The sequence below is a fragment of the Amblyraja radiata genome, chromosome 23 (assembly GCF_010909765.2).
Source record: "Amblyraja radiata isolate CabotCenter1 chromosome 23, sAmbRad1.1.pri, whole genome shotgun sequence".
Taxonomy (NCBI): Eukaryota; Metazoa; Chordata; class Chondrichthyes; order Rajiformes; family Rajidae; genus Amblyraja; species Amblyraja radiata.
This window is the reverse complement of record NC_045978.1, coordinates 20,447,343-20,464,605: the sequence shown is the minus strand read 5'-3', so window position 1 is coordinate 20,464,605 and position 17,263 is coordinate 20,447,343. Positions and strand designations below refer to the sequence as shown.

At 48.8% G+C, this 17,263-nt stretch overlaps 1 protein-coding gene across 2 annotated transcripts in view; it reads right to left on the bottom strand.

Annotated features, from left to right (window-relative positions):
* The window catches only part of col9a3 (collagen type IX alpha 3 chain), an 81,462-nt gene extending 64,595 nt beyond the window's left edge, over positions 1-16,867 (bottom strand). The window contains exons 1-5 of one of the 2 annotated variants that reach the window (XM_033041686.1): positions 16,681-16,867; positions 14,362-14,421; positions 4,451-4,486; positions 4,278-4,349; positions 774-823 (exon numbers count right to left, since the gene is read on the bottom strand). In XM_033041686.1, the coding sequence (XP_032897577.1) occupies positions 774-823; positions 4,278-4,349; positions 4,451-4,486; positions 14,362-14,421; positions 16,681-16,746 (284 nt within the window). In that variant the 5' untranslated portion in view covers positions 16,747-16,867. Of the gene's footprint in view, positions 1-769; positions 824-4,277; positions 4,350-4,450; positions 4,487-14,361; positions 14,422-16,680 lie in introns of both variants that reach the window. The other variant, XM_033041685.1, reaches the window with a different exon arrangement.
* Between the last annotated feature and the right edge of the window lie 396 nt (positions 16,868-17,263).

Below are 17,263 nucleotides of genomic sequence, written 5' to 3'. Positions count from 1 at the left end.
AATCCCCACCACATGGCTCCTGCTGGAGTTATAGAACTGGAGGAGGTCGCAAGCAGTCCTTGCTCAGACTCCTGCTGCAAACATTGAGCTTGAGAGACTTCTGAAGATGGCTCTCGACCTGAAAAATCACCTATCTGCAAAGGCGGCACAGTGGTAGAGTTCCTTCCTTAGAGCGTTAGAGACCCAGGTTCGATCCTGACCTCGGGTGCTGTCTGTACGGAGTATGTATGTTCAACCTGTGATCGCGTGGGTTTTCTCCGGGTGATCTGTTTACTCCCAAACTCCAAAGATGTGCAGGTTTGTAAGTTAATTGGCTTCTGTAAATTGCCCCTGGGGTGAAGGATAGAACTAATACATGTAATTCGTGGTCGGCGCAGACTTGGTGGGCCAAAGTGCCTGCTTCCACATTGTATCTCTAAAACTAAAATTAAAACTATCCATGCCCTCCAGAGATGCTGAGTTACTCCAGCATTTGGACTTAAAACAGCCATCCTCGTTCATTCATGTCCTACCATTGTGCCTGGGTGTGAGCTGGTCTGGACACACATGATGGCAAGTAATGAGCTCCAGGTTGATCACACACCTCGCTGAAGCCCCACAACCAATGCCACAGAGTGCCCGGTGTGTGGCCAGCGTTGACGTGTAGTCACGTTCTCTGCAGGGGGAGGGGCACAAGTACATTCGAGATGCCTGCAACGTCTGCCACTGGGAAACTCGAGGCAAGGACATGAGGTGCAAGCTCAGAGCACGCTGGTGAAATGCAACTTACCCGCTCTCCTCGGAATCCGTCTGCTCCGGGTGTACCATCGAGCCCAGTTAAACCCTGGAAAGATAAAACCAGTCATCAGTGAGGCTCCACTCAGCTCCCCCCCCCCACCCCCCATTCCCCTGATCTCCTCCATACAAAGACTGTGGCTTCAATGCACTGCCATTCATTGGGATTGGTATTAGAACACAGAACACTACAACACAGGGACAGGACCTTCATCCCCCAATGTCTGTGTTGAACAGAGCGACACAGTGGTGCATCAGTAGAGCTGCTGCCTTACAGGCTCAGAGACCCAGGTGCTGTCTGTACGGAGTTTGAACGTTCTCTCCATGACTGCGGAGGTTTCCTCCGGCTGCGGCAGTTTCCTTGGGTGGGGCGCAAAGTCTCCAGAGGTTTCCGTTCAGGTTTCCTAAGTGGGACAGGGGCATTAGGATCAAACCCGGGTCTCTGGTGTTGTAGGGCAGCGGCTCTCCCTGCTGCAGGTTGCTTCTGGGCATCCCTTAGGGAGACCTGTCGCTAATGAGAATAAAGTGGCACAGCGGGTAGTTCTGCTGCCTAACAGCAACGGAGGCCCGGGTTCGATCCTGTTTCATTGACTCATATTAGATATTGAAGTAGATAAAATTATGAGAGGCGTAGATTGGGTAGAGAATCAGAATATTTTTTCCCAGGGGGGATACATCGAAGATATCCAGAGGGAATAGCTTTAAGGTGTGAGGGGTACATTTTCTAGATTTGTGGGGCATTTTTTTTTCTTACACAGAGGGTGGAGGATGTCTGGAACACACTGCCATGGTGAGGTGGAGATAGATACCATGGTGGCATTTAAGAGACTTTTGGACATGAATAGCAGGGAATGGAGTGTTATGGATCACATGCCGGCAGAGGTCTTGGCATCATGTTCGGCATGAGTATCCTGGGCTGAATAGCCTGTTCCTGTGCTGCACAGTTCTATGTTCTAAGTTGAATGTTCTATGTGCTCTGAACCAACTTCACTAGTTTTTAGTTTTAGTTTTGGAGAAACAGCCTGGAAACAGGCCCTTCGGCCCACCGTCTGCACCGACCAGTGATCACCCCGTACACTAGCACTATTCTATACACTAGGGGCCAACTTACAATCTATACCGAGGCCAATTAACGTACAAAGTCAGGATTGAACCCAGGATTGAACTCTGGCGCTGTGTGACAGCAACCCTACTGCTGCACCACTGTGCCACCTCTAGTGCAGCTGGGATTTGTCCTGCCACCAGTCTGGGTAGGACATGTCTACACATGTTTGAGTAATGGTCATCACAGTCAGAAACACTGGCTATTAAATAACTCACGGTCACCGAGCAGCACTTGGACAAACTCCGGGGACTGAAGTCTCTAATCCCACACGCACACCAGGTGACATTAGAGGTGGGAACTCTTTCCTGTTATGCTGTTAACAAAACTCGTTCCAGCAATTATTGTAATCTTTATCAATTTTAGTAACTTTGTACGTCCCTTGACAGAAGCCAGTGTGGAGATCCTATAGCGCCTTATTGCCGATTCACCAATTAAAAGATTTAATTCCCTGTGCACGTTAACTCCCGGAGAAGATATTTCACACTTCATAAGTTCATAAATTATAGGAGCAGAATTAGGCCATTTGGCCCATTAAGTCTACTCCGCCATTCAATCACGGCTGATCTATCTTTCACTTTCAACCCCATTCTCCTGCCTTCTCCCCATAACCCCTGACACCCTTACTAATCAAGAATCTGTCTATCTCCGCCTTAAAAATATCCATAGTCTGCTGTTGTATTTTTCTTTTCTAATCAATTCCCGCATTTGGGTGGTGATCTGAATCCAGGGATATAGGCCCCTATTTGCAATCTCAAGATGTTCTGAAGCACTTTACAGTCATGGAGGTTCTTTTGTAACAGGAGAATGAGTGGCCAATTTACACACGACTTTCCCTTAATAAAAAAACAGCAACACCAAAGAATAACCCGTTCCTTTTAGTGTTCTTAAAGGATACATTTCAGCCAGCTCCTGAGAGAATCCACTTGGTTTTGCAAACACTTCATCCGAGATAGCCCACCTAAAATAGTCCTAATTGCCTGCATTTGACCCATATCCATCTAAACCCTTTATCACATGCAGGCAGAGAAGATTAATTTAATCTGGCATCAAGTTCAGTTAGGGCATTGTGGGTGGAAGGGCTTGTTCCTGTGCTGTAACCCTTTCCTATCCATGTACCTGTCCAAAAAATGTCCCTCTGGTTACTATTCATTATTTTCCCTCTCACCTTAAATCTGTGTCCTCTGGATCTTGATTCCCCTACTCTGGGTAAAAGACTTGATGGATTCACCCTTTTTAATACTCTCAGGATTTTGTTCACCTCTATAAAATCACCCCTCAGCCTCCTGCACTACAAAGAATAAAGTTCGCTTTTTTTTAGAAAGACAGGTTTACATAATGTCTTACAAAATCTAAGGCCATGATCAAGGGCAGTGGATTACGTATTAAGTGCCTAGTTTTGGAATGAAGAAAAAGTGGCAGACAATTTGGGGAGATGAACTAGAGAGGAACTAGTTAAGACAGACACAAAATGCTGGAGTAACTCCGCGGGTCAGGCAGCATCTCCAGAGATAAAGAATAGGTGACGTTTCGGGTCAGAACCCATCTTCAGCCTGAAAGTAGAGAAGGGGGAAGGGGGAGGGGGGAGAGGTTGGATAAATGTCATGGAGGCGAGAGAAGGCCAGAACAAATCCCGCCCGGCAACAGATGACCTCAGGAAGTGTATTTAGCTGGGGAAGGTGTGATAACAAGAGGGATACAAGGATGTGAATGAACAGTGGAACTGGTAGGACGACCAGGGTGGGGAGGGGGGAAGAGAGGGGAGGGAAAGGAATGCAGGAGTTACTTGAAATTAGAGAAATCAACGTTCACACCATTGGGTTGTAAGCTGCCTAAGTAAAATGTGAGGCATGATTTTCATTTATGCTAATTCAAGGTCAAGTATTGGGGAAAAGTTTTTTGTTCTGGACAGCCTTTAAATTACATCCAACTGAGAGAAACTAGGATTTAACATTTCACCCAATTAAAGCATCGTTAACCCTGCAGCATCCCCTCGGTCCTGTCGACATCCTTACCAAGCAAGTACCTATCAATCTCCACTTTAAAAATTCCCAATGACTTGGCCTCCACAGCCGTCTGAGGCAATGTATTCCACAGATTCACCACCCTGTGGCAAAATAAATTCCGCCTCGTCTCCTTCCTAAAGGGACGTCCTTTTATTCTGAGGCTGTGCTCTCCGGCCCTAGACTAGTGGAATCATCCTCTCCACGTCCACTCACTCCATGCCTTTCATTTTTTGGTGAGTTTCAATGAGGTCGCCCCTCATCCTTCTACTCCTGGCTGTAGAACACTTCAGGACCTTCTCATGCACCAGTGTCAAACGTCAGCCCACTCTCTGCCCCCACCCCCCACAACAGGTTGGGGGTTCAGACGGATGATAGGAGGTGGGATTGGTACTCACATCTATTCCAGGCAGTCCGGCCAAGCCTGCGATTCCGGGGTCCCCTGGGTCTCCAGGTACACCTGCGAAGCCCTGCATAGAAATGAAAGTTAAAGTGGTCAACGATGTCCAGCATTCTGCAGAACCGCACGGAACAGTGCTCCGAGTTTTTGTAATTAATGTCATTGACTTACCGGTGGACCCGGTAAACCAGGAGGTCCAGGTTCACCCTGTTGAAAGCAAAGGAGATAGATGTCAGATATGCCTGGAAACAGCAGATCACAGCAGTTATATTTACAGGGAAAATCAAGCATTGGGAACAGGCCACTTGATCCAACTCGGCATCACCGCAATGATAGATTAAAAAAAAGAGACAGGCTGCTGGAGTAAATCAGCAGGTCGGGCAGCATCTGTGGAGAATGTGGATAGGTGACATTCTGGGTCATGGCCCTTCTTCAGATTTATTGCAGTAGAGGGAGAATGTTGGAAGAGGGGTGGGGGCAGGTATTTTTAAAGCACAGATTGACAGGTTCTTGATTACTACAGGGAGAAGGCAGGAGAATGGGGATAGGGAAAGATAGATTAGCCATGATTGAATGGTGGAGTAGACTCGATGGGCCAAATGGCCTAAATCTGCTCCTGTGACTTATGAACTTATGAGAAAAGCTTGTGAGCGATAAGTGGTTACAGTGAGAGGAGCAGTTGACAGATGGTTGCACAAAGGCTCAAGATGAAAAGACAAACGGTTGTGAGATAAGGAGATGAGGAGAAGAGGCATGAATTGTGAAGCCAGAGGAAGAAGGGGAAAGGGGAGATGGTTTGTGAGAGTAATGAGTGCACATTCTGATGGAATACTGGGAAGAGAGGCGGGAGAAAGGGCGTGGGGAGGGAAAGAGGGAAAGATGATTGCTTGCTAGATACCTACAAATTGAGAATTCAATGTTCATGCCATTGGGTTGTAAGCTACCCAAGCAGTTGGTCTCAATGATTCTTACCAACTTCTACAGTTGCACCATAGAGAGCATCACAGCCTGTTTTGGGATCAGCCCTTTGAGATAAAAGGAATGGGTGATGTTTTGGGTCGAGACCCTTCTTCAAACTGAACCCAAAACGACCCAAAATGTCACCCATTCCTTTTCCTTTCAAGTTACTCGAGCTTTTTGTGTCTATCTTCGGTGTAAACCATCATCGTCAGTTCCTTCCTACACATAATCAAGGACAACTTACATCCCTATCATTCCTTCTTCTCCCCTCTAGCCTTGGGCAGAAAATACAAATATACACGTCCCACCAGATTCAGGTACAGCTCCCTCCCCTCTGTTGTCAGACTCTTGAACGGCCCTCCTATAAGCTAGGGTGAAGTCCCGATCTGCCAGCCTACCTCAAGGCAGCCCCTGAACTTTTTTTTATCTGCACGTTCCTTGTAGCTGTACCCAATTTATTTGTTGGGTGCTTGTGTGTGGCTTGATTGTACTCATGTATGGTTTGCTTTGACTGGATAGCAACGCTAACAATGCTTTTCGCTGCACACGTGACAATAATAAACCACTATCTTCTCTCATCCAGACAAGAGGAATGCATTCAACACATTCACAACTTATGCCTTGTAGATGACCCAGAGGCCTCTTGGAGTAAATGGTTGAGACCCTTACATGTAATCTCCAGCCTCTGGCCCTGATCTGGTAGTGAAGAGTATTTATGTCGCTGGTTCAGGGAGAGTCTGGTCCACGATAACCTCAGGAGAGGGAGGGAGAGGGGAACAAGGTGGCTGCACCAGGACAGGACCTACACAGTGAATGGTAGGGCTCTGGAGAGTGTTGTAGAACAGAGTGATTTAGGAGTGCAGGTACATAATTCTTTGAAAATGGCGTCACAGATAGACAGGATGCTCCGCCCATGGAAAGCATTTTGTTAGGATGCATCACAGCTTGGTTTGGGAACTGCTCTATCCAAGACCGCAAGAAATTGCAGCGATTGTAGACGCAGCCCAGACCATCACACAAACCAACCTCCCTTCTATTGACTCCATTTATACCTCATGCTGCCTCGGCAAGGCCAGCACCATAATCAAAGATGAATTGCACTCTTGCCACTCCCTCTTGACCCCTCTTCCATCAGGCGAAAGATATAGAAGTGTAAAGATGCACACCTCCAGATTCTGGGACAGTTTCTTCCCAGCTATTATCAGGCAAATGAATCATCCCACCACAACCAGAGAGCAGTGCTGAACTACTATCCACCTCATTGGTAATCCTCGGACTATCCTTGATCGGATTTTGCTGGCTTTACCATGCACTAAACTTTATTCCCTTATCATGTATCTATACACTGTAAATCACGTTTTTGTCTTTCTGCTGATTGGTTAGTAGGCTACAAAAGTTTTTCAATGTACCTCGGTCCACATGACAATAAACTAAACTGAACTGACCTGGTCAAGAAGGCATTAGATACATAGGCCTTCATCAGTCAGAGTACTTAGTATAGAAGTTGGGAGGTTACGTTAGAGCTGTACAAAACATTGATGAGGCCATGTTTGGAGTATTGTGTTGCGTTTTGGTCATCCTGTTATAGGAAGGATGATATTATGCTGGAAAGGCTGCAGAGAAGATTGACCCAGACGTTGCCAGGAATCAAGGGCCTGAGCTACAGTGTTGAGCAAGCTAGAACATTATTCCTTGAACTGCAGTTGGATGACGAACGATCTTATAGAGGTGTATAAAATCATGAGAGGAATAGAAAGGATAGATGTGGTCCACCACATGGACCAGACTCCCCATCATTGACTCCATCTGTACTTTACACTGCCTCAGAAAAGCACCCAACATAATCAAGGACTTGTGCCACCCTGTCATTCGCTCCCGACCGGCAGAAGCTAGAAAGTGCGCACCACCAGACTCAGCAACAGCTGCTTCCCCATGGTTATCAGGCTTCTGAACGGTATCTCCATAAGCTACGGTACTGTCCGATTCACCTCTACCCCATTGCGGACATTGGACTATGTCTCTGGAATTGATGTACTACCTATGCTAAGATCTATATTCTGCACTCTGCATCTTCCCCTTTGCTTTAATGATTGTACTTGAGTTTGACTTGAATGTGTCTATGTATGGCATATCTGATCTGATTGGAGAGCATGCAGAACAAAGCTTTTCACTGTTCCTCGATACAGTTGACAATAATAAATTAAACCCAAACCTTTTACACTCCAGAACACACTGCAAATCCTTTTCACTTACTGGTAGAACGTCACCATAGTGACAGGATTAGCGCCCCTCTGAGCAAGAGGTGTGAAAGGGATTTGATGTCTGTTTGATCAATGTAGAGGCAGATTCAATTGCAGCATTCAGGAGTAGGGCAGGTAGGTCCAGGAGAGCAAAGAATTTGTAGGGTTGTGCACGACTAGCTAGCTTGCTCTTGCCTGGAATCTGTGTGGACTCAGTGTTGTTGGTATTCTGCGGAGGAGTGGGGGAGCTGTATTTGAACCCAAGGGCAAACAGAACTGCTTCAAGAAAATTATTTTACTGGAAGGAATTTCACAGGAAGGCTCAAATAGAAACATACCTTCCAATGCTAATAAAGCAAAATGAAAGGCAAAAACCAGGCTCTGGCAGCTGTCACTAGTTACAATTAGTAATTAGATGGTGAACTAATTAACTAGACGAGTGAAATAGGACAAACATAATTAACTGGCGTTAACTGGTCAAATTACAAATCTTACTAGCTCTATGATTTATAGTCTGTGTCAAGTGCGACAATAATAAACGAAACTAATATAATAATCAAAAGCCCTTCCTTTCCAAACACATTGATTAGTAACAGCCCTCACTCACTGCCCCTCGTAACTACCACCCGCAGGCCTGTGCAAAGTTCTACGAGCAAAATAGTCACGGGTTAATGAAGGTAAAAGCCTATAGCCGGGTTTATGTTTGAGCTTTTGAAGAGGAGAGAGTTGGACCGATGCCAGTGTGACTCTGCGCCACAGAAAGGGAACGCCACCGGATTCAGAAAGGTTCGAACTGATACTAAATATATTTTATACTAAATATAATAAATACTAATATAATTTATACTAACATGAAGAGTAAACCCCTGCACTGCCAATGGGTTTAGTTTACTTTGGAGATACAGTGTGGAAACAGGCCCTTCCACCCACTGAGTCCACACCGACCAACAATAACCTGTACACTAGTTCTATCTTACATGCTAGGGACAATTTACGTAGACCAATTAACTTACAAACCTGCACGTCTATGGAATGTGGGAGGAAACCAGAGCACCCGGAGAAACTCACGTGGTCACAGGTAAAATTGAATTGAATTGAATTGAACATACAAACTCTACAGACAGCACCCATACTCAGGATCGAACCTGGGTCTCTGGTGCTGTCAGACAGCAGCTCTACTACTGTGCCACCATGCCACCTTGGTTAAGGGGAAGAAACATCCTGGTCCTTACTTCTAATATTTTTTTAAATTTAATATGCTATTTAATTTAGTTCTTAATTGATGTACTCTACCAAAGATTTTTAATCAAAAGCTGAAGATGCATTCCTGATATTCCAATCTATCTTGTTGCAGCCCAGGCACTTTTTTCTAATCTGCACTTTCTCTGTAGCTGTACTATATTCTACATCCCGTTTCCTTTCCATTTTGCTCATGTGTGCTATGCTTTGTGTAGGAAGCAACTGCATATGCTGGTTTACACCGAAGATAGACACAACATGCTAGAGTAACTCAGCGGAACAGGCAGCATCTCTGTCCCGCTGAGTTACTCCAGCATTTTATTTCTATCTTTTGTGGTATGCCTTGACTTGTTACCTCACAAAACAAAGATTTTCACTGTACCTCAGGACTCGCGTCAATAATGAACTAACACCAGTGGAGCAGCTGGTAGAGCCGCTGCCTCACAGCGCCAGAGACCTCGGTCCTGATCTCAGGTACTGTCTGTGTGGAGTTTGCAGGTTTTCTGTTTCTCTCAAAGACCCACACTATCCTGGCCACACACTCATCTCCCCGCTACCTTCAGGTAGAAGGTACAGGAGCCTGAACACTGCCACGTCCAGGTTCAGAAATAGCTGCTTCCCCACAGCCATCAGGCTATTAAACTCAACTCAAACAAAACTCTGAACATTAATAGATCGTTATCTGTTTATTTGCACTTTATCTGTTTATTTATTCATGTGTGTATATATTTATATAATGGTATATGGACACACTGATCTGTTCTGTATTCATGCCTACTATATTCTGTTGTGCTGAAGCAAAGCAAGAATTTCATTGTCCTATCTGGGACACATGACAATAAACTCTCTTGAATCTTGAAGTGCCCTGATTTCCTTATACATAAAGAGGTTACAGAGATTGGTAGACACTGCCCGGTCCATCATGGGTACTGGCCTCCTCACCATCGAAGGATTCTACAGGACACGCGGCCTCAAAAATGCAGCCGACATCATCAATGACCCACACCACCCTGGCCACATTCTCACCTCACTCCTACCATTGGGAAGAAGATACAGAAGCCTGAAAACCATGACCACCAGGTCCAAGGACAGCTACTTCCCAACAACCATCGGGCTCTTGAACACTGCACAACACTAACCTCCACTACGAACTGAAATGGACTGTCTGTCTTTGGTTGCATTAAGGACTTTGGGGTTTTCTGCACGAGTATTGGGGTTATTAATTTATGGATCTTTTTTGTTTATTATATATTATCTATAGACATTGTATTTACAGGCTCGCTATGCTGCTGCAAGTAAGGATTTAATTGTTCTGTTGTCGGTACATATGACACTTAAATACTCTAGACTTGACACCTAAGTCTAGAGTTGCTGGGTTAATTGACCCATTGGTAAATTGGTTAATTGGTAAATTACCTCTAGTGTAAGGAGGGGGGTGAGAGGTGGTGAGAGGAGAAATGGATAGATGGTCAGTGTGGACACAGTAGCTAATGGCCTGTATGGGTTTATCCACCTCTCCCTTCAACAAATCTTCCTTCTCCCACCTTATCTGTTGGACCTGCTTTTGGAACTGAAGCTTTCAGTAAGTGTTGACCCCCCACTTTACACATTTAATTCAAGACCCAGAATTGCACACTGAGGCAATTAATCCACGGAACAAACCTAGAACAGCACAGTACAGGAACAGGCCCTTCGGCCCACTATATCTGTGTCGTACCTGATGCCAAGTTAAACTATGTATAAGAAGGAATTGCAGATGCTGGTTTACACTGAAGACTGACACAAAATGCTGGTGTAACTCAGCAGGTCAGGCAGCATCTCTGGAGAATAGGAATAGGTGATGTTTCAGGTCAAGTCTGAATAAGGGTCTCGAACCAAAATGTCACCTATTTTTTTTCTCCAAAGATGCTGCCTGACCTGCTGAGTTACTCCAGCATTTGGTGGTGGAGTTAAACTAACCTCTGCCTGCATGTGATCCATATCCCTCCATGTGCCTATATATAAGTCTCTTAAACACCCCTATCGTATCTGCCTCCACCACCATCCCAGGCATCCACCACTCTCTGTGTAAAACATTTGCCCTGCACATCTGGTGCTGGCTTGAAGGGCCTAATGGCCTCCTCCTGCACTTATTTTCTATCTCTTTTAAACTTTGCCTCTCTCACCTTAAAGCTCTGCCTTGACAATTCCACCTTGGGGAGAATGGTTCTGACGGTCTACCCAAACTATATTTCTCGTAATTTCCTATACTTCTATCAGGTCACCTCGCAACCTGTGGGACCCCAGAGAAAACAATCCGTATGTCCAACTAGTATTGTTATAATTAACTATTATTCTAACTAATACTTTCTAATCCAGGTAACCTTCTGGTAAACCGCATCCGCACCCTCTCCAAAGCCTCCACGTCCTTCCTGTAATGGAATGACCAAAACTGCATGCTATACTCCGAATGCCGTCTAACCAAAGTATTATAAAGTGGCATAATTACTTTACATCCAAGTTAACGTCAACACCTAATCATCTCAACGGTCCACAAGCCATCTAAGTAGACCTGGTTTGGTCTTTAAACAGTTCAGTTTAGCTTAGTTTAGAGATGCAGTGTTGTAAGAGGCCCTTTGGCCCACCAGGTCCGCACAGACCAGTGATCACCCATACACTAGCTCTATCCTACACACTAGGGACAATTTACAGAAACCAATTAACCTCAGAGGAGGAATGTAGGAGGAAACCAGAACACCCACAGAAAACCCACGTGGTCACAGGGAGAATGTGCAAACTCCGTACAGACAGCATCCATCGTCAGGGTTGAATCCAGGTCTCTGGCACTGTAAGGCATCAACTCTACCGCTGTGCCTCTGTGCCGCCCGTTAAAACTCTTCAGTTGAAAGAGTGCACCAGGGGGCCATTTGTTCTCTCAGGGACAACATTGCTCTTCGTGAAACCAAAGAAGTTTCTCCTCCACCACCAACAATGCTGGCCCCACCTACTCCAACCCCCGATTCTCTCCCACTTATCCTGCTTAGTAATTTACTCAATCAACTTCACATCACACGCTGGCCTCTTCACCCTTGCTTCATGATCATTTCCACATTCCCAAGTTTGGGATCGTGCAGTGCATGATTAGACCAATGCTTCCCCAACAACAGTCCTGACGAGGCAACACAACCTGAAACATCGACGCTCTCTTTGCCTCACACAGATGCTGCTTGACCCACTGTTATCCTTCAGCAGTTTGCTTTTTGCAACAGATGTTTCGAGGGATATAGGCCAAATGCAGGCAAATGGGACTAAGCTAGTATAGCAATTTTGCCAGCATGGATAACATGGGCTGAATGGCCTGTTTCCGTGCTATTCAGCTCTACTGGGGGGGTCTTACCATCGCAGCCTGAAGGTCGACTGCAGAAGGCACCTCCGGGGCACGATGGTTGAAGATGTCCGTGCGATAAGAGGGACGACAGTTTGCGGGATGACTGGATGGAGGTGACGGCTTCCACGGGCCTTCATGGCCAGCTGCAGCTGGGACTTAAATGGTGCCAAAAATTGGCAATATGGACTCAGTTGGCTGTTTCTATGCATTCTTTGCTTAATTGGGAATTATATTAGGTATGGCAAACACCTTACTGGTTTGTATACAAAAAAGAAAGAATCTCACTGTACCTTGGTACACGTTGCAAAAAAGGAACAATTGAGACTTAGAAGGTTTTAGTGGCTTCACCCAGACAGTTGTGAATCTGAGGAATTCTCTGCCACAGAAGGCAGTGGAGGCCAATTCACTGGATGTATTCGGGAGAGAAAGTTGGATAAAGCTCTTGGGGCTAATGGAAACAAGGGATATGGAGAGAAAGCAGGAACAGGATACTGATTCTGGATAATCAGCCATGATCCTATTGAATGGCAGTGCTGGCTCGAAGGGCCGAATGGCCTACTCCTGCACCACTATGTTTCTATATTACCTCTGTCCTGATGCATTGCTATTGAGGTACTGGGGACTGTGTTTAAGAAGAGGGTCAGTCCTCTGGGGGAGACCATTGATGAAGTTCCCAATGGCCCCCATTCAAACCCAAGTGATGTCATTGACAAAGGTGGAACCTTCAGGTGGGAATGAAGCACCCCCTGTGGACCATCCCACGCAACTGCATCTCATTCCACCAGTCCTCAGTTAAGTTAAAAAGTCTTCAGAAAAGTTACATTAAACCCACTTGGGGGTGGATAAGAAAGTGTAAGGAAATAAAATGTTTCTTCTTTCTCAGCTGGACTATCCAAAGTTGATTTAAATGTAATTGTGATCTAATATAAATTAAGAAAATCAATACACCCACAGTTGTTAAGGAAGTCCAGTTGCTGGAAAAGGAGGGATGTGGATCAAAGTGTGGAGGCTTTGGAGGGTGCAGAAGAGGTTTGCCAGGATGCTACCTGGAGTAGAGGGCATATAAAATTATAAAAGGACTGGACAAGCTAGATGCAGGAAAAATGTTCCCAATGTTGGGCGAGTCCAGAACCAGGGGCCACAGTCTTAGAATAAAGGGGAGGTCATTTAAGACTGAGGTGAGTAAAAAAATTTCACCCAGAGAGTTGTAAATTTGTGGAATTCCCTGCCACAGAGGGCAGTGGAGGCCAAATCACTGGGTGGATTTAAGAGAGAGTTAGAGAGAGCTCTAGGGGCTAGTGGAGTCAAGGGATATGGGGAGAAGGCAGGCACGGGTTATTGATAGGGGATGATCAGCCATGATCACAATCCGAAGGGCCGAATGGCCTCCTCCTGCACCTATTTTCTATGTTTCTATGTATTAGCTATAACGAGTTGGACAAACATGGATTGTTTTCCCTCGAGCATTAGAGTCTGAAGAGAGAACTGACAGAAGTATATAAAATTATGAGAGGCATCGATAGGTCAGAACCAATGTGAAAATATAAGGAGAAAGTTTAAAGGAGATGTGTGGGGCAAGTTTTTTTTAAACAATCGTTACGTTGTGGTGGTGGGGGGCAGAGGGGGGGGGGGGTAGCAGATACTACAGTGGCGTTAAATAGGCTTTTGGATGATATGCGGGGAGATGGCGCGGGTATTGGATCTTGTGCAGGCAGAGAGGATTAGATATTTTTTGTGGCACCATGTTCAGCACAGAGATCGTGGGCCGAAGGGCCTGTTCTTATGCGGCGCTGTTCTACGCTGTAACTAGTCTGATATTACCTACCGAGTCCCGACTTTAGTGTAGTTTAGAGATACAGTGAGGAAAACAGATCCAGCGAGTCCACGTGGACCAGCGATCGCCCGGTCCGCTAGCTCTACACTGCACACTAGGGACAATTTACAGAACGAAGCCAAGTAACCTACAAACCCCTACGTCTTTAGGATGTGTGGGAGGAAACCGGAGCGCCCGGAGAAAACCCACGCGGTCACAGGGAAAACATACGAACGCCGTATAGGTAGATAGACACAAAATGCTGGAGTAACTCAGTGCGACAGGCAGGGTCTCTGGAGAGAAGGAATGGGTGACGTTTCAGGTCGAAAATTTCTTCAGACTGGGCATTCAGGGGAGAAGGAGATTATGGAAGTGTAAGGTGTGAAAATGACAGATCCGTACTCAGGATCGAACCCGGGTCTGTGGCGGCAGCCGGCTGTTCATTCACACTTTGGCTACTCACATCAATGCCGTCTTGTCCCGGGGGTCCCGGCGGGCCGGTCGCGCCACCGTTGAACTGCGCCTGAGAGGCCGAGGGGCAGAGAGGGGAGATCAGGTCAAGAAATAAAACGGACCCCAGATCATTACAAAGATCCCACGGTGCCGGGACTGAAATCTACTCCCCGGAGGGGGGAGTCTGAGCGGCATTACGCGTGGTAGAGCAGAAACCGCCGAGTACTGTCTACCCCCCAAATCTGGCAGACAAGAGGGGACGGTTGGGAGGGGGGGGGGGGGGGGAGATAGGGGAGAGTGGGAGTGAAGGTGGGGGGAGAGAGGGAAAGGGAGAGTAGGAAGGGGGAAGGGAGAAGGAAGGAGGGGGAGAGGGAGGGAAGGAGGAGAGATGAGAGGAGGGAAGGGAAGAGGAGGAGAGGGAGGGAGGGGGAGGGAGGGAGAGGGAAGGGGGAGAGGGAGGGGAGGGGGAGGGGGAGGGAGGGGGGAGGTAGGGAGAGAGGGGGCGGGATGGGAGAGGGAGGGAGGGGAGAGGGTAACAGGGGGGGAGGGAGCGAGGGGGATAAGGGTGGAGGGGAGGAAGGGAGGGGGTGGGGAAGGGAGTGGGGGAGAGAGGGATGGGGAGGGTGGGAGAGTGGAAAAGAGGGAAGAGGGAGGGGTGTGGGTGGAGGGATGGAGGGGGTACGGGGGAGATAGATAAGGAGGGGGGAGAGGGTGGCGGGGACAGCGAAGGGAGTGAGGAATGGGTGGGGAGAGAGGGGCAGAGAGTGGAGGGGGGAGAGGGGAGAGGGATGGGGAATGTGGAGGGGGGGAAGTGGGGAAGGATTGGGGGAGGGGATGGAGAGGGAGGGAGGAGGAGCGAGGAGACGGGAGTGGGGAGACGAAGCGAGGGGAGGGGAGAGGGTGATGGTGGAGGGAGAGGAGGGGGGAGGAGAAAGGAGGAAGGGGAGAGAAAGGGATGGGCGGGAGAAAGGGGGAGGGGAGGGGCGGGGGGGGGGGGGAAGGAGAAGGGGCGGGGGAACCACAGACATCAGTAAAGTTCAAAACAGTATGGAGCAGTAGAGTTGAAACTCATGAGCTAGCACGGGCTTGATGGCGCGAATGGTCTTCTGCTGGATGTTGAGCGATTTGGGGGGGGGGTCTGACAGAAGCCGGGCGGGTGGTGCGTGTGTCCCGGCGGGGCCAACGGTGCGGGCACAGATCCGCATTCCTGTCAACCCAAGAACCAAATAGCGGGGATCGGCGGCAACAACGCGATCATTGTACCTTGGGCTTGAACACAGACAGGCAGCGTTCCTTGCACCAGAGGGGGACACAGAGGAATCTCATCCCCATCTCCCAACCACCTCTCCTCCCCCTCCCAACCCCTCAATACTTTCTCCTCTCCCCCATTCCAACCCCACTCCCCCCCACCTAACCCGTCTCCTTCCCAAACATCTCCCCATTCTCATCCCTCCCCACCCTCCCCCTTCCTCTCCCCCCTCCACCTCCCTTTCCCAGTCAAACCCACTCCCCGCGGGACAGAGCGGGTGAGATCGTGCCCCCCACCCACTCCCAGGAGCCCAAGAGGACAGATCCCACACTCACACATTACAGTCTTACCACCCCCCCCCCCCCCCCCCCCGCCCCCCGCCCCAAATAAACCCCCTTTCCTCCCGGAAATATAATTCACAACCGGCGCCTCTCCGTTCAGGAGCAACGGGGGCAGATATTGGCGGCGCTTTGCCCCGTCCCTGGCCGCCCAGTGGGCTTCTCCCTCCGCCAACATCGACGCGGTGGGCCGAGTGGCCTCCCGCCTCAGTGCGGGGAGCGGGCCAGTTCCCCAGGTGTGGTCCAGAGGGTGCACGGGGACGGGATGCGCGGTCCGGAGGAGAGAATTGACCCGGGGGGGGGGGGGGGGGGGAGTATAGTTGGGTAAATGTGTGTCTGTGTGTGGGGTTGGGGGGCACAATATGGGAGATGGGGGGGAAGAGTTTCTTTTTGTGGGGGGAAGAATGGTCCGGGGAGGGGGGGGGGGGGGTGTGGGGTGAGTGTGGTCGAAGGGGTCAGCATCGTCCCGGGGGGAGGGGAGGGGTGGGAGCGAGTGTGATCCGGTTTCTTGCGGGGGGGGGGTCAGTGTTATTTAGGGGGGTCTGTGTATCCTGGGGAGTGGGTGGGCATGGACCCCCCACACCCCACCTCTGCCCGCTTCACTACCCCTTCTCCCGCCGGACGCTCTCACCCCCAAACTCCGACCTGGGGTAACATCGCACCCCCCCCCTCTCCTCTCTCCACCCCCCCCCCCCCCCCCCCCCCCCTCTCCTCTGTCCCCCGGCAACGGCCGGCACCCTACCTGTGCTCCAGGCTGGGCGAGGAGGTGGCTCAACACGAATAGTCCCAGCGCTGAAAACGCAGCCATGCTCCCCAGCTCTCCCGTTCAGCTCCCGCTTTGCACGAAATAGTGGATGAGACCAGGGCAAGGATCACCCCCAGCCTCTTGCGCCGACTACTGCCCGTGTCCGCTGTGATTGACAGCGCCTCAGCACAGGGGCGGGGGGCTTGGCAAAGCCTTCAAAGCTTCACCCCAGCCATGTCCCCTCCCTCCACTCTCCCCCCACACCAACCGCCGGCATTTAGCTAGCGCCGAGCGCTCAGTAACTCATCCCAAGACCCAATCCAACACCGAGCTCACAACACGTCTGCAGAGGTGGTTTAAAGGTGGGCGCTGGCTGGAGGGGCGGAGAGTTTTAGAGAGGATTCTTCAAGTTTGAGGGCGGCACAGTGGCGCAACTGGTAGAGACGCTGCCTCACACCGCCAGAGACCTGGGTTCGATCCTGACCTCGGGGTGCTGTCTCTCTGTGTGTGTGCGTGTGTGTGCGTGTGGAGTTTGCACTTTCTCTCTGTAACCGTGTGGGTTTGTTCCAGGTACCCCGGT